General features: G+C 41.9%; 3 protein-coding genes across 8 annotated transcripts in view; all 3 read right to left on the reverse strand.

Moving 5' to 3' along the window:
• znf576.2 (zinc finger protein 576, tandem duplicate 2) overlaps positions 1-670 on the reverse strand; it is a 3,798-nt gene extending 3,128 nt beyond the window's left edge. Inside the window, exon 1 of one of the 2 annotated variants that reach the window (XM_076012574.1) lies at positions 453-670. The gene's annotated coding sequence lies outside the window, so the exon portion shown is untranslated. Of the gene's footprint in view, positions 379-452 lie in introns of those variants that run through there. The other variant, XM_076012575.1, reaches the window with a different exon arrangement.
• A 469-nt stretch (positions 671-1,139) lies between these two features.
• On the reverse strand, positions 1,140-10,435 carry znf576.1 (zinc finger protein 576, tandem duplicate 1). Of its 3 annotated transcripts, none has more exons than XM_076012546.1 (10): positions 10,284-10,435; positions 9,346-9,835; positions 8,665-9,171; positions 4,829-8,283; positions 4,484-4,754; positions 4,096-4,293; positions 3,484-3,549; positions 3,191-3,377; positions 2,860-3,064; positions 1,140-2,769 (listed from the first exon to the last, which is right to left on the reverse strand). In XM_076012546.1, the coding sequence occupies exons 2-10, from the start codon at positions 9,818-9,820 to the stop codon at positions 1,507-1,509; spliced, it is 6,627 nt and encodes a 2,208-aa protein (XP_075868661.1). In that variant the 5' UTR covers positions 9,821-9,835; positions 10,284-10,435; the 3' UTR covers positions 1,140-1,506. The 3 variants fall into 3 exon arrangements, with proteins under 3 accessions (XP_075868661.1, XP_075868659.1, XP_075868660.1); XM_076012544.1 differs by having other exon boundaries at positions 3,463-3,549; XM_076012545.1 differs by having other exon boundaries at positions 3,463-3,549; positions 9,346-9,857; positions 10,284-10,428.
• An 833-nt stretch (positions 10,436-11,268) lies between these two features.
• LOC142879337 (uncharacterized) lies at positions 11,269-20,666 on the reverse strand. 3 transcript variants are annotated; one of them, XM_076012550.1, is made up of 3 exons: positions 20,239-20,665; positions 17,344-18,903; positions 11,269-12,907 (listed from the first exon to the last, which is right to left on the reverse strand). In XM_076012550.1, exons 1-3 carry the CDS (start codon positions 20,351-20,353, stop codon positions 11,580-11,582), a joined length of 3,003 nt encoding a protein of 1,000 aa, XP_075868665.1. In that variant the 5' UTR covers positions 20,354-20,665; the 3' UTR covers positions 11,269-11,579. The 3 variants fall into 3 exon arrangements, with proteins under 3 accessions (XP_075868665.1, XP_075868666.1, XP_075868664.1); XM_076012551.1 differs by having other exon boundaries at positions 17,560-18,903; positions 20,239-20,664; XM_076012549.1 differs by lacking the exon at positions 11,269-12,907 and having other exon boundaries at positions 13,649-18,903; positions 20,239-20,666.
• Positions 20,667-21,270: the final 604 nt, after the last annotated feature.

Here is a 21,270-nt window from a genome sequence, read left to right on the forward strand (position 1 = left end):
AATTAATCAAGTTTGAGAGAACACTAATCTTGGCTGCATTTGAGGCCGCTAGCTAGGCTAAAGTAGCTCCATGCAATCCCCAAAAACAAAGCAATCGATTCAACGGCAAGAACGTTTTGGAGCGCCGATTCGGTCTCGGAACTACTGGTAAACTATAGTGGGATCAGTTTAAAGAAAGCACGCGCAGCTAACGCTAATAACACACTAGCACACCATCGAGCGGGATCGTTAGCGGCTAACGGTAGCTTGATAGTGATTAGCGCTAACAACACTGGCTGCCATTCAAAAGAGGACCGACGACTTTTCCTGCCTGTTCACACACAAACTCATTTAACTCGTTCACCGACGCCAACGCGCATCCGCTACATATATATATTTTTTTTAAACAAACATGCACCGACACATTTAAACGCACACAATAAAATACAAAAGAGAGTAGACGTTTAGATTACCTCCAACCGCTCTTTGAGGGTAGTTTGGCTGAGAGTTGACCATAGACCGGAGTGCAGAGCTTCACTTCCTGGTGTTTGGTTGCGATAGATAGCCGTTGGTAAAAAACTAAGATGGCCGCTCAAGGAGGCTTCATTATTACGCTATTGTTAACACCGGGGATGTTTTTGCCGCGTAGCATGTTTAAGATACCGTCAGTTCTTTAGGTAAAGATTGAAGCATCAACCCACCAAACCGCTTCGCCCTTTAACAAAAAGCCACTCTGCGTCGTAATAGGGTGAAAGAAGGTGCCGACATGGAAATAAGCACAGTGCTGTGGCTGGCAGTATTCATTAGATTTATTGATTTTTTTTTGGCGCGCGCGCCTCTGAACTTTTCACCATGAAAGTCACTTAGTCCAATTAAAAACAGTATAAATACTGGAATCCAAATTAGAGTGTATGATATAATTCCCCAACCCTTCGAATTCTTTCACCTCCGTCACGTGACCCGATTTCGTAGAAGTTATTCCTCATTTAGTCGATTATACGTTCGACACTCAGACTTTTATCTTTCGTGTCTTATTCCCCCCCCATTATTACATGTTGGTAAATTGATTATTCTTATTTTACGTGAATGGTCGTGTTTTTAAAATCTGTCTTCAAAGCAACAAACACATACCTATTTTCTTTGTCTTTTATTTAAAAACAAAAAAAAAATCTGTTCATTGCAAATTCATTGTGCAAAAATGGTCATCAGACTTAAAAGGTGGGTTAAAATAAATAATAAATGTCACATTGCATGTCGAAATTCTATATACAGCTTCTTTTACAGCAGGCAGTGACTTGTTATTGTTCACTTCGCAGGCAAATTAATTTCCATTTCTTGCTCAATTACATTAAAAGCAAACATCAAAGTGATGAAATACAAGTAAATACAAAAATACGATACAGCCAGATTTAGAAATGACCTAAAATCACGTTTTAAAAAAAAAAATCAAACAGGTTTTCATGCGGCAAAAGCCAAATGGAAAATGGAAAAGTTGAAAAATAAAGGTTAAATCCACAGTAGACATTACTATCCCATATTTCCCATACTTTTCTGATTATGGAAATTCCAAAAGCAATTGTTGTTGCGTGATATACAAAGGAACACACAGCACTTAAGGCATAACACTCGTGATGTTCTCCGACAGTCCCTAAAACGACACCTGCCACCCTCTCCCTCCCCAAGCTGCTCAGGCCAGTGGCCCAAGCCATCGTATCGCATAGCTGCATCTGGCAGAGGACTGTGATCCACCAGGGTGGGATTGGGCGCATCATTTGTTGCATGAGCATTCTCTGTTGGGGGCTGAGGAGGAACTGCATCCTGGGTATCAGAACCACTGGAAAAGATCAACGCTTTGGACACCTCCAATCTGAAAGCCATAAGAGTCAAAGGTGCCGCCACTGCACTGTGATTCTTTCTGTACAGGAGCCAGGAGTTGATCAGACTCAGATCTGTCAGATACCAAAGCACGGCCTGAGGCCAGCAGGTTGGAGCGGAGGCAGTGAGCGGTGTTGGGTAAAGATTTTGCAAGTCTCTGTTCACCTGAGCTGACATTTGTGCCTTGTCAAAGTTGTCAATGAGGGAGGCCAAATCCCTTTGGCTGTTCCCAGCAGTTGAAAGTATAAAGCCACTGTGTGATCGGCGTAACATCAGCTTCCCGTCTGAGCTCACAAACTCATCGCCAATCTGTCCTCGAGCTCCCCCCACCCTACCAGCACCGTGCACTCCAGCAACCAACAGGCGCTCGAGCATTGCAGGAGTGGAGAGTTCCTGCTTGCATAGGTACACCATGCTACCTCCAGGAACCATTTGCTCGACCGCATCCTCTTTCTCAGACAAACCTAATTTAAGATCAACATGTTGAACAAAACCGCCAAATCCAATAATAGTGGTGCATCGGAGGGCAGGATTCTTATTGCGCATCTTCCGAGTCAAAGGAAGTGGATGTTGGTCAACAGCATAATCGTTGTCTCGTTTCATTGATTGACAGCCTGCTTTGAAACGCTGTAATAATAGCTCAACCTTCCGCAGGGGATCCGTTGTTGGCCTGCAGCAGTTGCTCAATGTCTCTCTTTGCCCCTCGCTATTACTGCAGGAGACATCTTTATCTTGTTGAACAGTATTACATTCACTACCATGTGTCCCGTCTTGAGCATCATGATTGGATGAATTCTTTGTGGGAGGTGCAAACTTCAACATTCGGGCCAGCTCAAGAAAACGAGACAGCGGCATGGCCTCAGCAATCAAGGGCACCTTGGTCAAGTCCTTCCAGTACAGCTTTGGACTGGGAAACTGAAAAATACAAAGCATTTGAATGAACTTTTCATTTAAAGAAACAGAAATAGTGACCATTAAATACAGAGTCTTGAGGAATGCACAAACCTTTAAAGTTCCCATCGCAATATGGATCCCAACAAACTGAGCAACCTCTCTGGCAGTTACAGGATTTGACATATTGCACCGAGCATTTGTGCAGTTGGCAATTTCTACCCAGGTTTGCCAGCCCAAATATTTAGAGAAGTTATTAATTGGCTCTTTAGTTCCGTCTTCCTCTCTTGGTGTTTGTGGGTGGCTTGAGTTTGGCGAACTACAGGGACAAAATGAAAACCCAATCAGGAAAACCACACATAGTTGAGAGACATTTTTCAAATGTAATGGAAATTGATTTGATCTGAAAATGACAAATACGGGAAGGGCAGATAATGTACTCTACTTTGATAACTTTTCACGCTGCTGTCTTGCGTTGTTTCTGGGGTTCTTGTCAAAATAGGCCATTACGTCTGCTTCCAAGTCCAGCTGAGGATCAGACAATTCCAAGCTGCACACATCCTCTTCATCTGAACTCTGAAGTAGAAAGTCCTGGAGATCGGGAGACCGGTGCCACTCCGTGTCTGCCTCAGCTGATAAACATGACAAACGTTTTTGCTTAAAAAAAAAAGTAAACCAAAGGCCAAAGGGATTTAGTTTTAAAATATGAAGACAAACCTTCTGCATCTGCATTGTTACCTTCCTCTTCTGACAATTGTCCCCTCCTTGTGTTCTGGTAGTCATGTGTAGAATGTCTCCCTTCATCTATCAAATAAACAAAAATAAAGCTGACCTTATTCAAGCCTTCCTGCACACCACTCTCGACTGCACATCTGTGGTCAAATTACAACATAGCAAGCTTCCAGAGACTACAAATGGCATACAATGACTCTGAGAATTCTGTTAAAAAGGCCCAGATAGACCAGCGCCTCTGAAATGTTTGTTACTGCTCAGGTGAACTCTCCCCAATCTGTTTTAAGGATTATGATGTTTAAGTTCATCAGTAGTCTAAATACTTCGGGAAATCAGATTGTCTGGGGCCTGACTCGCAATGGGTACAGTGACACACTGCACGTCACAGTTCTGGAAGCACTGGAATAAGTAAACGACCCTGTGCTGTATCTTTCTTTTTTTCCCCCTCATATGTCTGTGTGTGTATATATATACAATGCCTTCTGTTTTTTTTATCTTGTGATCTGGACCTTGAGTTTGCTAATAAATCTATCTAAATACATGTCTTTCATCAATGCTTTTTTTTTTTTTTTTTTTTTTTTTTTAAAAGATAATATTGTGGGAAAAAGCCCAACTGACCTGAATGAACATCCATTTCTTGTAGGTCTGTATGCATGTTATTGTGGGATATTCCTGTGCCCGTATTCTCACTGCAGCTCTGTGGACCACACAGCAGAACCTCCTTTTCTTCCTCCTTCACTGGGTAGAAGATGCACTGGCTGGTGCTTAACTCAGGGGTGATGCCACAGTCCTTAGTCGTTTCTGCACTCTCCATCACTGCAGACAGAATAAACAACCAGTTAGACAAGGAATTCTATCATCACCACAATAAGGTAAAGACACATTATTATCATCAATATCAACTTTGTACTCATGCATGCTGCATAGACCACTGAATTACACCCATCTTGGCCTACAAATAAACCCAGTTTGCCCAAATGTGACTATGGCGTGGACCAACACTTACATGGGCTGGCTGAGCTCTCGCTGTTGACTGGCTCTATGTTCCACTGGATGTGCTTGTTCACTTGGCTGGCTACGATCTCGTTGGACAGAAGGGGGCTCTCTTCCTTCACAAACACTGTCCTTATGTCGCGGTGGTGCTGTGGCTGCACAACTGCACTCAGTCTGTTTTGGCTGCCGGCTGCAGTTGCTGATGAATCGGATGTGTGCTCTTCAACCTTGATGTCTTGGCTTCCGGAAGCTTGAACTTCATTTTTAGAGTTAGCTTCCCAACCCTGGGATAATAATGAAAAAGTTTAAGTTGTACACTGGTGAAATTGTCACTTGTTAATAATATACCGCAGCTCACCTGTCTTTGATTATTCTGCTTTCTGATGTCGGCCGTTGTCTGATGCCTTGAGGTGATGATTTTTTCAAGTATTATAGCAGGAGACTGGTCTCTGTCCTGCTCCTTTAATCCTCGTGGTCCTTGTATCTCATTTACCTCTTCAACACTTGTGGTGGCCGTCTTTGGATCAACACCCCCCTCCTCAGGAGACTCCTCTAATGAAGAGGGTTGGTTGGCCCCAGGTTCAGGAACGGTTTCTGCCTTTGAATTCATTGAGGCAGCTTCTCTTTGGTCATTAACTTCTGAGTCCGAGGAGAGAGCATATTGCTCATACATGACCTGACAGTCTGGCTGAGCGTTTTCTAAACAGGTTTCTGAAGGAGCATCTCCAGCCAGACCCCTTACTGACAGAGCATCACTCATATGTCTTTTTCCCTTTCCTCTTTTCCTTTTAGCATTCCTTGCAACAGCTGCTTTGCCTCCACCTTTCCTCTTCTGAACAGCTATTTCTTCCTCCTCTTCCTTAATGTCCATTTGTTGAGTAGAGCATGACACGGTCTGCAAACGTAAACCACGTTCAGGTTCATTACTTTCTTGCCATGAGCTTTGGCTTCCCGCATGACAAGTTTCCTGAGAGACAATTTGGGCTTCAGCGTCTTCAAGAGGAGCTAGTTCATCTCTCTCAGTTTGCTCCCCAACTGTGACTAAATCTACCTGGAGAAGTAAATCCTCCTTTACGTTTTCGTCTGTGGAACGGCGAACTTGGGTCTCAGAGTTGAGCTTCTTCAAGGTTTCTGCTCTTGGCTCGTCGTGATTGGGTGTCACAGGCTCTCCCTTCTCACGACTCTGAACCTGAGGTGTCTCATCGTTTTGCACTTGATCGGATGGGGAATGTGCATCCACAGAAGCCTGAAAGGGGTTATTCATTTCTGTTTCACTGGCACCTTTATCTTCAAACACATTTAATTCAATATCAGATGGAGGAATAGGTAAGGATGGAGATGGAATTAAAGCTGGGAAAGACAAGCTAGGCTCTCTGTCTTCTGACATCATCTCTCCAGTCTCTGGCTCAGTATCCCAGTCTGGAGCAGCAGCGTTCCTTAGCCCACCAACATTAAGGCGTTGCTTTGGAAGCTGGTAGAGGTCGAGGCTAGTAACACCTTCAAAGACATTTCCATTTGTGTAAGTCAGACCAGGACTCTCAATGACATGCACTGTTGTCTTGTGTTTCTGAAGGGAGGAGACTTCACTAAATATCTCCCCACAGTCTTTGCACTCCAAGGCTCGCTTGGAAGTAATCACCCCTTCTGTCTCTACTTTTGAGGAGGCTTTACGTTTCCTTGTTGTTTCTGGTTTTGGGGGCGGAACCTCAGGTGCTTTATGGGTAACTTTTAGGGAGGACAGAATTGAAAAACCTTGTGGATTCTTTTTGGGTCTTCCTTTTTTCTTGCCTTCAGGTGAGTCATTGTTCATCGTCTCGCCTGTTGTATTGTTAAGCTTTTTGTCTTGACTCTGTTGGGACCCTGGAGGTGAAGGTGGTGTCTGACCTGAGGATTTTGAGGTGTCTAACTTGTACACTTTCAACTGGGGCTGTTTATGACCTTTGAGTAGAAGTAGAGCATCTTGTGGTAAATGTTGGCCAGGTATATTTGGTGAAGTTGGGCTTTCCATCTCTTTGTGTATTTGTTTTTTCTTTTGCTTTCCACCTTTTGCATTTTTGATCGTAGCTTTTCGCATTATTTTTGCCTGTTTTTTCTTTTTAAATACAGCTGTGGAAGCAACTTTACGCTCATTTATAGGTGAAAGATTTTTCCTGCCTTCTTTTTGCTTATTCATTTTGATTTTTCGTGCCGCTTCTTTCACAGGTTGCATTTTAAGGTCCACTGTTGATGACATCTCATCAGCAACATTCTTCCCCTTTCTTCCTTTCTTCTTATCTAAAATGTTGGTTTTTCCTTTTATGGCATCTTCCTGTTTTTTCTTACATTTTGGTGATGGCTTCTTCTCTTTGTTTTTCTTCTCTTTGTCTTGTGGACCAAATTTAACAACAAGATGAGACTTTTTGGTTCTTTTACGTTTGACTGGTTGGGCACTCATATGCAAATCATCCTTGTGCATTGATCCAACCAGGTCTTGCATATAACCTTGTAAGAAAAAGGCCCTTGCTGGTTTTCTTTTTCGTACTTTTACGAGTTCCTGAGCGGACATTACATTGACAGGAAGTTCTGAAACCTGTGGAGTCTGCTTTGTCTCTTGTTGTGGTAGAACCTGTTCTTTCGCTAACTGATCTACTGTTTCACATGAATCCTTCACCTGCTCTTGGCCTTCAGTGGTTACTTCTTGCAGGATCTCGGATGCATTTTTAGATTTCTCTTCTGTCTCCAGCAATGTAGCTCTATTCAGGTTGTGAACCGGATCTTGATTTACTTCTTGATTGGGCAAATCAACTGCCTCACCTACATTGGTTTCAGATTCAGTGGGATTTTGTGTAAAAGTTTCCTGTGGGACAACAGGGAAAGAAGGAAGTTCCCGATGCTCTTCCTGTAAAGGTGCCAGTTCTAATTCAACCTTGTGCAACATTGGTTGGTCAGTCAGGCTGGTTTCTTGTTCAAGTGCAATGGTTTGATCAGGAATATTTTGTATGTCAGTGGTTGCCTCTGCAATGGGTGATGAGATTTCATTTTGTGAAACAGTCTGGTTTTGTTCAAGCTCCATTGTCGGAGTCAAGGCGGGGGTAAGCTCTAATATGAATGTTTTCTCAAGGTTTTCTCCCAGGGCATCTCCCTCATTCTGACCAACAATTTGTTCCATAGTGTTGCACTGACCCACACCAACATATGTTTGTTGAAGTCCGTGATACATCATCTCGCCACTAGGTGTCTCTGTTCTTCCAGAATGATCAAGTGTGATTTCCATGTTTTCACTTATTGTTACTTCAGAACAAATACCTTGAAATAATGGATTTGTTTCTGGTTGTCCATCTGGTGTTATAGGTTCCAATATTATTGTTTGTTCCATTGGATCACATTGGTTGGTTGAGGAACCTAGTTGGTCTGTCTGTTTAATTCCCATAAAGTCTAATTGCAGCGGATTGAGGTTAAAATGTACTGGTTCTGCCACTTGTGGTATCTGCTGCACTTCCAGTGGTGGGGCATTAGGGGGCACTTGCCCTAATATGACAACTTGGTTAACTTTCTGTACATTTCCCAGAGATTCAATGAGTCTACAAATTTGCTCTGTGTCAAAATTAGCATCAACTTTTTGTAGGGGTCCATTTGGTTCCACCTGAAGCAGTCCAGCTTGACCAAAAGATATTGGAGTGATAATAGGTGTACTTTGTTTCCCTTGTTGCCCAGGTGGGACAGTATTGCCATTTGCAAGAAGCCCTTTGTGTTTAGTTTTTATGTGATGAAGTCGTGTTTTGGGGCTCTTGAAAGCCGCCTTGCATATGGAACAATGATACTTTGCAGAAGCACCTAAAGATAATAAATAATGTTATTATTGTGAATGATGCTGGATACACACTGATGTTACATGTATGGGTCAGTCACCAATTAAATGAGAAAGCACAAGCAAGAAAATCTATTGTCAATATACAGCAAATAATATTTTCAAGCTAATCAAATTATTATTATTTTTTTTACATTTCTATAGCAATCACAACATCCTAACAGCCTTTAGAACAGCTGAGAGAAAAAATGATTCCCATTTTTTAGTTTTTTTTATATGTTATGTTTAAATTAACGTTTTAAGAAGACAGACCATTATCCAGCTAATATCCTTGGCTCTCTTATTGTGAAAACACATAAAGCGCTTTAGGCGGGTACTTAACATTAAAAAAAAAAAAGATTTCTTACCGTCATCTTTCGTGCGTGATACTTTGAATGTGGCATAATTTCCTTCAAAGCCCACTTCAGAGTGCAAGAACATATGATTTTGAAGAGCTTTGGGCATGGTAAACCTCTTCCCGCACTCTATGCAAACATATGGCCTCTCTCCTGTATGTGTGCGGCGGTGATACTTCAGCAGAGTCATTGTTTTACAGGGTTTTCCGCAGTCTGTGCAAGCATATCCGTCAGAGCCAAAGTGAATTTTCTTATGAACGGTGAGCTCGGATGACTTCTTGAAAGCCTGGTTGCAGATTGGACATGTAAAGGGTTTCTTCTCAATGTGGGCTTTCTGGTGGGCCATGAGCTCGGTGGAGTTTGTAAAGTGGCGGTCACAAACATAACAGGCAAATAGGGAATTCTTTAATATGCACTGTTCGTATTCTGCAGGGTGGTTCAACTTCAGGTGACGCTCCTTGCTCTTGTGGTCACTAAAAATAATGTGGCACTCAATGCACTGCAGGGACATCTGAGATGCTACAGGAAAACAGAACGGGAGAGAAATAACATTTGCCCATTTATACAACATAGACATTAATATTATACTTTTAAGCTGTTTCAAAGTGGCAAGTTTATGGTTCTCCACTCAACTTTACAACAAAAGAGACATCTTGACTAGTTTATCACACATTCATAAGGAAAAATACTCACATGTAAGAGGTGTAAGCAGCGGTTTGGACATGTCCATCTTCAGAGGATCTATCATGGCCTTCTTGGATGGAACATATTTCCTGCCATCAAGTACACATTTGGCCTTGTTCTTATCCTTCTGCGAGCCACACCCAGTACTTGTACTTATATCAGGTACTGGGTCACTGGGCAGGCTTGGCTTTAAAGCAGCATCCAGTTCCATCCCACCAGCATGACCCGAAGGTTGAGTCTGTTGCTGGGCTGCAGGCTCAGGCCCATTTCCCTGCCTTACAGTACCCATTTTTGCCTTAAAGGGGACAGCGGATTTATCCTCTCGCTCTTGTGTATCTGGCTCATTTAGTACTGGCGGGGCTTCAGCTTCTGTGTCCAGTTGTCTCAGTGCGGTTGCTGTGGTCACAGGATTTGGACCAGGGTTTAACTGGGTCGGGCTCTGCATTCTTCCTGGTCCCTTGACTTCTCCGAAACGCTTGCTCATACATTAAATAGGGTCCTACAGGGGGACACATCAGCATCTGATAAATCAATATATGTATATACAATAAGTTACAATTTTAAAGTAACCAAACGTGAAGGTTTTGGAAGACGTTTTTCTCAAAGGAAGTTGGGAGACGCTTTTTGATTTGGTGTGAGTCGACAGCTGCGAGAGGGGAATCAATGGGTTTTACAAATTAGTATTACAAAAGAAGACCCTGAAAACAATGGACACGGAGGGAAGACGTTTGCGACTCCAACGCGGTCCACATTTAATAATTTAGCTTGTTTAAACGCAATATTAAAGGGTGCTGATATTTTCCCCCTAAGCCAGCTTCCCATAGCAGCAATGCTGTCAACAAACAATTGAAGATAACGCCGCTAGCCTAAATTCGCCAATATGCGGTCTAAAATCTGGGTGTTTTTCGGACAAATCATTGCAATGCATACGCTTAGTATGGACTCACATGCTACGTTCCGTTCATCCATTACAGAGTCTCGGGTGGCCGTGTGAATGCAGAAGGATGTGGGTGTTAGTTTGCCGCTACCTCGGATGCTTCGTCCACCCAAACATCTCCTACCTACGTCGCTTTGGTTCAGCAGCACAAAGGCGTCATACGAGGGGCGCAAAGACTTATGACGTCAAAGGTGAAATCACGCAGGGGTGGCTGATGGGAAATGGTGTTTTTCTTCCCCCAGTACCGCCACAGGACGCTGATGATTGAGCGGGATCTGTTTTCCAGTTTGTTGAGAAATAGCGTTTCGTAGCAGAAAAGGGGAACGTTACAACGTTAGAAGTTTAGGGTGAAGTTCTTAGTAGCGAAGCTGTAGTGTGAGGTACCGTATTCAGGCTGCTTTCTGTCATGTGTGCTCAATTTGGAGCCTGAGTTGCTTCTAATAACAACGAAAAACTGAAAATAAAAGAAGGCGTAATAATATTGGCGTGAACAATAATGATGGGGCTCTCACATCTATCGTGAATATTAGAATACCCTCCCCTAATGTTTTTTATTCAGTCAGTTCTGTTCACAGAACATCTCGGAAGCTTGCAAACAGACATCAAATCCCCAATCTCCTTGCCACGAATTTTACAAATAGCAGATACATCTTATGTGATATGTTTATGAATTAAAATCTTCCAATTTTTTTTTAATCTGTTCTATCATAGTAGCTCGAAATCACGATTTAAGTATGATTACAATTTGATTGAAGAGGCACTGAAGTTTTAATTGTTTAAATAGCTGTTCACCACAGGATGAAGGCAGTTACTGGTTTGCTTAAATAGCTAATGGAGACATTAACAACACATTTGTACATTGTACATTTCACAACTATGTCAGCTCTGACAATACAAAGTACTTAATTTTTGAAGAAAAAAAAATACAAGCCAAACATTAAGTGGAAACAATCAGGACAATTGTGTTTTGTGTTGTGGAAAATAATGACAAAAAACATCTTTAATGCATTTATTAGATTTATTTCACTGTTAGAATCAGGACACTTTATTTGAGTTAAGTGTGACTGCATATTTTCCTTTAGCTCACAATTAAGGTTTGAGGAGGTTTGTATTTTCCATCTCATTTCATACACTGTTCATGCAAGTGCAAACAGACCTTGGGTGTTATTTAACAGCAATGACCATATTCTGTTGTGCCTGACCACTTCTCCTGAGGGATAAGGTAGCACAATTAAGGGCCAGAGAGTACAGAAAAATTATCAGTGGCAAAGGACCATTAGTGAGATCAAGAAAGTCATCAAGAGAATTACAAAGCATGACAATTTAATTCATCCTGTGGTATAACATCTGCTGGTATAGGTATCTCCCCAGTGGCATGTTTAATATAATGCAAGTGCAGCTTTGTCATTTCATCAAAGCCCATATCACATTCACAGCATTCCCATTCCCAGTATTTATGCTCCCTGTGCATCTGAGCTTCTTGTCCTCCTTGTTGTTCCACACTTACAGAGTTTGAGTCATCAGGAGGTAGAGATCCGTCTGAGCCAGGTGCCTGATTAGGCCTCAGACGGTGCATAGGTTCTCCGCAATCGGACTCCTCAGAATTTGCACGATCCTCAGAGTCTTCACAGCGAGGCTCACTTCCATCCTGGCGTTCTTCCTTTTCATATGACTCATCTTTGTTCGTGCACATTTCTGACTCTTCTTCAATACTGCTGACTCTCATCTTCTGAACATCTTTCTTCTTTATCAAAAGCTCTGAATTCTTCGTCCCAGGTGGACGTGCACTGAACCCCAGGAAACCTTTGCGGTGCTTCTTTCTATGGGAAATTAAATTCCCAAGAAAGGAAAAGCTCTTGCCACATAATTTACACTTGTAAGGTCTAGCATCAGCGTGGCTTTTAGAGTGCAACTTAAGATGACAGAGTGATGGGAAGCTCTTCTGGCAAACAGTGCACACATGTGACATCTGACTGTGTCTCAAAAGATGCCTATCTAGCGCCACGTCAGTCAAAAAGCCTTTGGCACAACTCAAACACCAAAACGGTTTCTGTTCATGAAAATGATTGTGTGCAATCCACAACTTCAACGATACAAAGTATTTGTTGCATAGATCACATTTACGGGGTTCGTAATATGACTTGTGAAGTCTCAGGTGATTAAGTAGCCGTGCTTTTCTCATAAAGGTAATGCCACACTCTAGACACCTGTGCTTTTTAGGACTCACTCTTTTCGGTAAAGCTTGTGGGACACTGTGTGACCGTATGTGTTTTCGAAAGGAAACCAGGTATATGTAAACCTTGCCACAGAATACGCAAGAATAAAAATTCTGTGTCTTTGAAGCATTTACTAAATCTTGGTAAGAGCAAGATGAGTTTGACAGCAATGAGTTGCTCACGTCAACCTCCTCTGGATTTTCATCCCCGTTGAAGTCCCAGTGCATCTCCTCTTTCTCTTCATCCAGTTCAACTGCAGGATCTCTGATTTTTCCAGTGGAACTTTCCCCTTCTTTTTCCACCTTCTCCTCCTCCTCGTCCTCCTCTTCGAGGGCATGCTGGTGAAGGTGAGTTTCGAAGACCTCTTGATTTGTAAACTTGAGTCCACAATCCTTGCATGCAAGCCTGACCTGATTTACTAAAACAAAAAAGAAGAGGAAAAGGAACTAATTTAGATCATTTAAAAGTACATTGTTTTTTTTCCTAAGGTCTTACTGAAATGTAGGAATAAATATAAGTTGATATAAATGTATGTACTTGACACAAACAAATCATTTCTGGTAGTCAAGTTTAATTAAATACTGTAAATACTGTTGTGGTGCTTCCCTTTGTTTTACTCAACGAGAGCAATTACAGGTTTGGTGTCAAGTCAATTTCTTTGTACTTGACATAAAAGTCTTTCAAATGTATTGTTAATGTCTGTTAGGGAAAACACACTGCATATGTGCACCACGTATACATAACTACATTGCACAAATAATGAGGCTGAAAGTGCTATTTGGGCGCTATAGTTCGATGGTTAAAATACGTTTCAATATTTTAAGAATAAGGTTTTCAATTGAAAAAAATAAAAATAACCTTGAACATTGAAAAGTGTCAGTCGTGATTTGTATAGTAAATTATCAAATAATAGACACTGATGAATTAGTCTATGCTTTGATTCATGACTTACAAAAGCCAACACAAACGTCCATTTTTTTTTCACACTAAAGACACCCATGTAAAAATGGCTCAACTAATGACTTAGAATGAAAGATCAAGTTTTCTCTGGCTGGTTTCAGACTTGATTTTCAGATTCAATAAAAAAAATAGAAACAAAGCGCCATGAACAACATATGCAACACTATTCTGTGGCTGAATTAATCACACAACGCATTAATTAACGCAAAAAAGGGTAATTTATTTTTTTATCACGTTATGTTGTTGTTGTTTTTTTGATTATTCAGAAATGGCCAGTTTAATGGGATGTCAAACAATTATCTGGCCTTTTTGGGGAGAAAAAAAAAACACTGTTACTGGTACATGAAACTAACATTCATCTTACATCAACGTAAGCAATGGGTCAATGATAATCTTTCTACAGCAGTTTTAATAATTCTACAAAAAGGAAAGATAATGCAAACTATAGATTAACGCATAAATGCAGAGCGGTGTACATTTAACTGCGTTGTGATCATCAATATATTTTACTAGTTTCAAAAACACTGCATTCCCTCAAAGCTCAATATTTCAGTAAATATGAAAATAAAACCCTGATCACCAAAATGTTATGCTGTTTGTGATTAACAGCTATGTTATCAGTAGATACTTGTGTACTGTGTGTCTATTTGGAGAACTGTGCAGAGAGGGGTGTCAGCACTTGTACATGCATGACTCCTTTATACAGAAACACAAAGACTGGCATACTTTAGCCTGTAATACCTAAAACTGAAGATCAAGGTTCAACTGTCTTTTCAAAACAAGAACAAAACAAAAAGTAGCACCAAAAAAATAGTCTTAACATCTGAAGGACTCATTACGTTTCTACACATTTTAATCCAGTGTTAGGCGACGCCTGAGACCAGGACTTTAACTAAGAATGTTTTTGAAGAAGAAACATTAGCGAATCATAGCAACAACAACAAAAAAAGCATGTTTCTGTAGAGCCACAAAGGCTAAGCAGACCTATAAAGTGAATTTATAGCTTAATGTACTGATTATAGTAGTTTAGCAATGACTAATAACAACTCAAATATCCACAATCTACAGTGTCAGCTATTCAATCTCTGAATGTTCAGCATATCATACCCTATGTACAGGTTCTGTGTAATTCTGCTGCACATCAACACATAGTTCCACCTTTACAACATGCAAGGCTTTGAAGTCTGCGGCGCTCCAATCACTCTATCTGTTTGAAATTGCCAATACATTCTTGGTGGTGATCAATAAGGTCCTGTATTTCACTAAATGTCCGGGGGCAAACGGAGCAATGATACGAATCATTGCTAGAGTGCCGAGTTTCATGTTTTTGCAACGCGGCAAGCGAGAGAAAGGCTTTCCCACAATGTTGGCACCTATGGCTACTCTGCGCCTGGCCGTCTTGACTCCGTGAAGATGGCGGAGGGGGCTTGGCTCTGCTGTTGTCAGAGGGGATTGTGAGTTTTAATGGCTGCTGGGAGAGGGCGGCTCTGAGCCTGAAGCGAACCTCATTTGGGAGACGACCGCGGACTTCATCGTGCCAGGTGAGGTGCTGTTTCAGTTGGCTGTCGGTCCAAAAACCCTGGCAGCACAGGGCGCAACAAAAAGGTCTGCTCTTCGCTTTGGCCTTATGGGCTTCTCTGTGTCCGTCTGTCAAGAAAGCTTTACCACACTTATTGCACTTGAAGAGGTATTTGACTGTGCCGTGTAATTCAAGGCCTCGAGGTACAGACACCTCAGCTGTGGACTCGGGGCTGCTCGTTTCCTGTTCACACTGTTCCTGTTTTACCTCCAGGGACAAAAGCTTGTGGTGAGGAAGGACGCCTGACAAGGTGCTCTGCACCTTCACTTCAGAAATCGAGGCCTCTGGCACAGGCTGGGGCTCAGACTTGATGACCTTCTTTCTGATTTCAAGTGGGCTATTACTAATACTACTATCACCGACAGCTGGTCCGTTGACAGCTTCAACTGGCTCTTTAACTGCACGCAATGAAACCTTCTTTTTGCCTTTTGTCTTTTTTGAGTGAACCTGCCAATTGTGGGCACGCAGACCTCTTGCTTTGGCAAAGGTCATCGAGCAGATGGGACATTGATGAGCGTGAAGTTTCCGTGAGGCCGATGTGGGTACGCTCCTACCGACCGTTGCGACTTCTTGTACAACCTGGCCAACAGCGGCAGGACCTTTTTTTTTACCATCTGCAGCTCGAAAAGCAATAGAATGCTCATTTTCACGGTGGGCAGTAAGAAGTGAAACCTGCACAAATGTCTTGTTACACTCCGGACATGAAAACTTTTGATTTTGAGAACCAACGGTGTCTCCACTCTCCTCAGGTTTGAATAATTTGGGCTCTGATTTGAGTTTGTTTTGACACTGAGGATTGAACAACTGGTGTCGATGAAGGACACAAAGGTTAAAAAATGGTTTGCCACATTTGTTACACTCGTGACGTCCACCCTCTGACTTTTGGCTTAAAGATTCCAAGTCATCATCTTTGTCAATCTCTGGTGGAAACGTTTTTTCTTTATGCCATCTTTTATGGGAACCAAGTGCCGAGTTGGACATGAATCGCCTCCCACATTCAGAGCAGCGGAAAAGTCCTTTGTCTGACTCATCTGCTTTAGATTTGTTAAGCAGCACCGACATGGGTGCCTTTGGCTTCGTTACTGACTTATAACCATCAACGTGAATTCTTTTATGGAAATTTAAAGCTCCGACCACAGAAAATCGCCTGTCACACTTTTTGCACTTGTATTTCAAATCATTTGCTCTTTGTTTTAAGGAGCCAACAGCCACTTGGTTTTTGATATTCAGGTCCACAGTAACGTCTTTATTTACTTCGGCTTTAATGGACTCTGATGAGCAGTCCTGTGTGCTTATATCCATACGCAACTCATGCAAGTTGGAAGTATCATCACTCTCCCCACATACTGCCTTACAAGGAGGTTCCCTTTTGATGCAAAGCTTCTGGTGAGCCCTCAATGAGGCTTTGCTGTTAAAATGTGCCAGGCATGTTGCACACTGAAGATCCTCTAGCTTAACAGTAGATCTCGGTGAGGTTAGCGAGTAGCCCGTCTCATAGCCGTGACTCTTCATGTGAAACTGAAGTGCTTTCGCGCGTGAGAAAAGCTTCCCACAGTCGGGACAGCTGTACGTGTTCTTTTTCAACTGCTCAACCTGATGCTGAAAAGACTTAATGGGAGGTGGCAGTAACTGGTCGCTGTGGACAACCTGGTGTCTAAGGAGGCTCGAAAAAAGACGAAATGACCTGTCGCACAGTTCACACTTGTGATCTCCATTTTCATGCTTACGCATGTGCAATGACATAATGCCTTTGTGCCTAAACTTCCGACCACACACAGGACAGGCTACCTTCATGCTGGAGCGTGAATGTCCATTAGCAGAATGCAAGGAACCCGTGAGGCCTTTCCTCAGTCTTAAATCTGTACACTGAGACGGACTTTGCTTGTGGTGGGAGTACGCTCCCAGAGACCAAAAACCCTTCCCACACTGTTCACAGTGATACATCTTTGGACCAAGCAGGGTTTTCGTTGGATTGTACTCTTTCTTCGCCAGTGAAACGTTCTCTTTCTTTTGGGAAGCGCACGTTTTCATGTGGTTGTACAAGGTGGCTGCGTGTGAATAAGACAACATGCAATCTGGGCACTGATAGCGTTTTCTTTTGGGATGATGCAACTGATGAGCGACTAAAGCAGACAAACGGGAGAAGCATTTACCGCAATCGTCACATGTTAACTTTTTCTTGTCGGTTTCATCTTTCGGAGTCAAAATTTCATCTGCGTTGGCTTTACCGTGTTCCTGCATGTGACTACAGTGAGCTGCATAGCTACTGGTTTCATGGCCGCATGCATCACATATGTAAACTGCCACTGACTGACCTTGTGTTCGTTGTCTTCTCGTACGAATGTCATGCCACATTCTGTGTACGCGCAGTGAAGAAGCGCTAGAAAACCAACGGTAACAATCGGGGCAATCAAATCTTTCCTCTGTCGTGTCATGTTCAGTCTCCTCTGCTACAGACGCACACTGCAAATCAGCTAGCCCAAAGTCAAGTTTTACAATTTTCAAATCCATTCCCGGTTTTGAAACAGTACCGTAGGGGGGAAACAAAGGGTCACCGTCATCTTGGTCCGATTCACACAGCAGCTCGAGGTCGGGATTCAGGTCTTGCACGGGCTCCTCCTCGGATTCACTCGCACTAATCACGTGTACGTTAAAGTCCCCTGGTTCATAACTTGCCGCTTCCTCATCGGTGTCATTTGCAGGCAGGTCTTCAGGCACACTGGTGGGAGAAAAAAGGATTTTGTGTTCCGCCTGTTTTTTCTCAGTCTTTATAGTTCCCACAATGTTCTGTTGAGGTATCGGTGAGCTGCCCATTTGGGGTTTGTACTCAGTTTCCCTGAACACATCAGTGTGATGAAGCCGATGTGATTGGAGCGCCGAAGCCCTGGAGAACTTAAGTCCACAGTCCGGACACTCGAATGACTTCTTTTGAATCTGACACACCTGATGAAGAAATGACTTTGAGGGAGCCTCATCACTGTGTGCCGTGCGCTGGTGCCTGTCGTAGAATGTAAGACTTATGAAGGTCTTTCCACATTCCTCACAAGCAAATCTTTTTGCCAAGTCATCGGAATGGTTATCGTGCCAGCGCTGATGGTTATAAAAAGCAATGTGACCGTTAAAGGACTTGTCACATTCACTACAGTGAAAGTCACCAGTTTTCTTTGGTTTTTCTGGCAATCCTTCCGGGGTGCATTTACTGTTGCGACTGAATCGTTGGTGTGTCTTCAGCCGCATCATAGCAGAGAACGTTTTGCCACATGCACACGAGAAAAGTTTTTCGGGGGGCACCTTTGTCTGATTTTCAGTAGTTTTGGGTTCAGCTTCCGAGTCCTCGGTGTTGGGTGCCTCCCCCGAAGTCTTGCCGCGTGATTTGACCAAGTTTTCTTCGTGGCATCTACGGTGTGCATCGAGGGCTGAAGCCCGGGAATAACTTCGACCACAAGACTCGCACTGAAATGCCTTCTTTTTCAATTGATCAAGGTCTTTAAAAAGTGACTTGCTGGCTTGTTGGTGCGAGCGCTGGTGGTTAAGCAAGTGTCCAATCACACCATAGCACTTTCCACACTCTGGACATTGAAAACGTTGCTGCTTCGTTGTCCCAGGACGTACATGTTTTTCAATCTTGGGTTCCTGTTGAGAGGTGTGACCGTGATCCTTCTCCATGTGCCAGTGGAGCTCCCTTTGTCCCACGAATGAGATGGAACACAAAGTGCAGAAGTTAGCTGTCCCATTGTCCGTTTCTGCATCAATTAATCCACCCGTCTGATCACCCGAGAACTCCTTTCCTTGCTGGTGTCGATGGCAATGCTCCAAGTAGAGGGCTTCCTCTCGGAAGGACTCATCGCAATCCTGGCAGCAGAAAATTCCAAATCCTAGAAAGAGAAAAAGGAATATGAGAGGTCAAAGAAACTCCTCTTTCAGGAAAAGATGGGGGGGAGATATCACAAAAACACAGTTGCACAACAAGTAAAAAAACAGCATTGACAGCGTAATCTTATAACACTTGATTCTGTAAAAAAAAATACTTTTACTATCTGAGCATAAAATGAAAGTATATAAGATTTTAAAAAAACAAAAACAAATATTTTTAATATATTATTTATTTATTTATTTATTTTTAGAAATGCTTTATCACAGGAAGGCAAAAGCTTCCAATATATGTTGGGCTTGCACCATAGGCCCATCAGGTCACTGGTGGTGTTTGGATGAAAGTGAAACTTGTTCTCATTTAGTCTTATTGCTGATATGTTTAGTGTTTAGTGTGATCTGATCATTCTGGGCAGCATGGTTTACATTGATTCTGACTCGGCATGGCAACGTGTCTCTCCACGTTTTGTTTGAATGAGAAACTTTTAACACAATATAAGCTTTTTTATATATATATATAGACATTAATGCCTTCATAAATCACACGCTTAAAATAAACATGTTTGTGTGCTCACCAGAATTAGAGAGAAGGCAGGGAGAATTAAAACAAAGTCCTACAAAGGTTTCAACTTTTCATAACAGTAACAGTTATTACTCATTTGTTTGAGAAGGACAATTCAAGTCATTTAAATGAATGTAAAAAAATATGCAAAAGTTATATCTGAATGAGCAATGTTGTGACATCTAAAAAAAATAAGAATCCTCATTTAAACGTATATGAGACCTAATGATAGTTATATTTCACATGCATAAAAGCCATATAAGAAAACGTATTATGAAATGATGATTTACACGACAGATTGCTGATACGACTGACTGATAAATTGAATGTCCTGCGACAAAGTTTGTTTGTTTTTTTCACGTCAGGTTGCACAATGCTTGGACACAAAACCTGCAAACTAAGCGTCCTGTAAATATTAGTTTGTCCCTACCTATTTGAAAACAGTGCAGGAAAACAGCTTTTAGAGTCAAATGGATCAGATCAATTTAATATTCCTACTTAATGCGTAATCAGCCCTAAAAAACACAGATCGATTTGTTGATTGGACAGGGGGGTTGGGGGGGGGACCCTTTAATTTGCAACTCTTACATTTTCTATTTCAATAGAACTAAACGTAAAGCCAAAACCTCAATGAGAATAATGACTTATAGCCATTTTGTGCCTGTTTTGTACATATTGCAAAACAAAAACAAGTAAAACTGACCAATTTAAATGAACTATATTGCGCCTCTGCAGTTCATCTTCCGCGAGCGTTTAAAACGGCTTGCGTAATACTTACTATCAGCAGAGTCCTCGACCGATGAACCGGTGTGATTTTGATCCACACTGCCTCCATTGAGGGGTCTATTTTCCGCTGCGTCCTCCGTGATCTCCGCGGCAGCAGCTCCGTCCATCTTGGCTCTGCTGTTCGGTGGCGCTAGCTAACGTTAGCCGAGCAGCCTCAATGCAGTTCTGATGTGTATTTTTTATTTATTTTTTATTTTTTTTTAAATTATTATTAGTTCTTCAATCGAAGCTTTCATGCAAAATCATTTAAAACGATGTGGGGTGCCTCGAAAAGTCCCCACACAAGTATTTTATTTTGACAAGTTCTTAGTGAATATTTCTGATAATAAAAGTCCAGGCTAGCTGTGTCGTGCCCTCATAGCCAACGTTGAGTGCAGCATGCGCAGCTCTGCCTCGCGTCGCGTCGCCTCGCCTGGCGGAAGCGGAATTGAACGTTTTGTTTCGCTCCAAGAGGCCTGGTAATAATCGGGACCTTTGAATTAATTATTGCCCTCTGACTATCTATGACCACACCTTCAGTAAAGATCCTTTTATTGGTCTTATAGTTACATCTCGACCGTTTATTTTCAACTTTTTCACCAGACAGCGAGAATTTCTTCTAATAAACACTTTATCTGTCAATTTCTACGATCTCACTTTCTATTCCTAACTTTATTTGCAGTTTATAAAAAGTATTAAATCGTTACAATACCAGGTTAATTCAAATTAAATTGACATTTTGTTTGGCAAGATAATGTTAAAACTTGGTTGATTCATCAAGTTATCAAGTTTTTATTTATCTTAGTAGTCTTTAGTTATATATTTAAGTTAAAACAAACAAAAAACAAACAAACAAAAAAAAAAGTGGCCAGTGAAATGTAGGCATGTTCCGTTTCGTTTTTATTTTTGAAAAGCATGAATGGTAATATTTGCAATGACATTGGGATTGTATTTGTAACAAATTAACCTTGTTTATTTTACAATACTCAGGTATCTTTTGGTATCAACAATTTTGGGCAATGAAGGCTACTTAATTTTCATAGAC

Source organism: Nelusetta ayraudi, unplaced genomic scaffold (assembly GCF_046127955.1).
Source record: "Nelusetta ayraudi isolate G7.1 ecotype Tasmania unplaced genomic scaffold, CSIRO-AGI_Nayr_v1 ptg000136l, whole genome shotgun sequence".
Taxonomy (NCBI): Eukaryota; Metazoa; Chordata; class Actinopteri; order Tetraodontiformes; family Monacanthidae; genus Nelusetta; species Nelusetta ayraudi.

Coding starts and splice junctions, on each gene's coding strand:
- znf576.1 (XM_076012544.1), bottom strand. CDS start 9,820: ATGAGCAAGCGTTTCGGAGAAGTCAAGGGACCAGGAAGAATGCAGAGC. Junction 9,172..9,345: donor GCTGCTTACACCTCTTACAT/GTGAGTATTTTT, acceptor GTTTTCCTGTAG/CATCTCAGATGTCCCTGCAG. Junction 4,755..4,828: donor AGCAGAATAATCAAAGACAG/GTGAGCTGCGGT, acceptor TTATTATCCCAG/GGTTGGGAAGCTAACTCTAA.
- LOC142879337 (XM_076012549.1), bottom strand. CDS start 20,353: ATGGACGGAGCTGCTGCCGCGGAGATCACGGAGGACGCAGCGGAAAAT. Junction 18,904..20,238: donor GGTCGAGGACTCTGCTGATA/GTAAGTATTACG, acceptor TTCTCTTTCTAG/GATTTGGAATTTTCTGCTGC.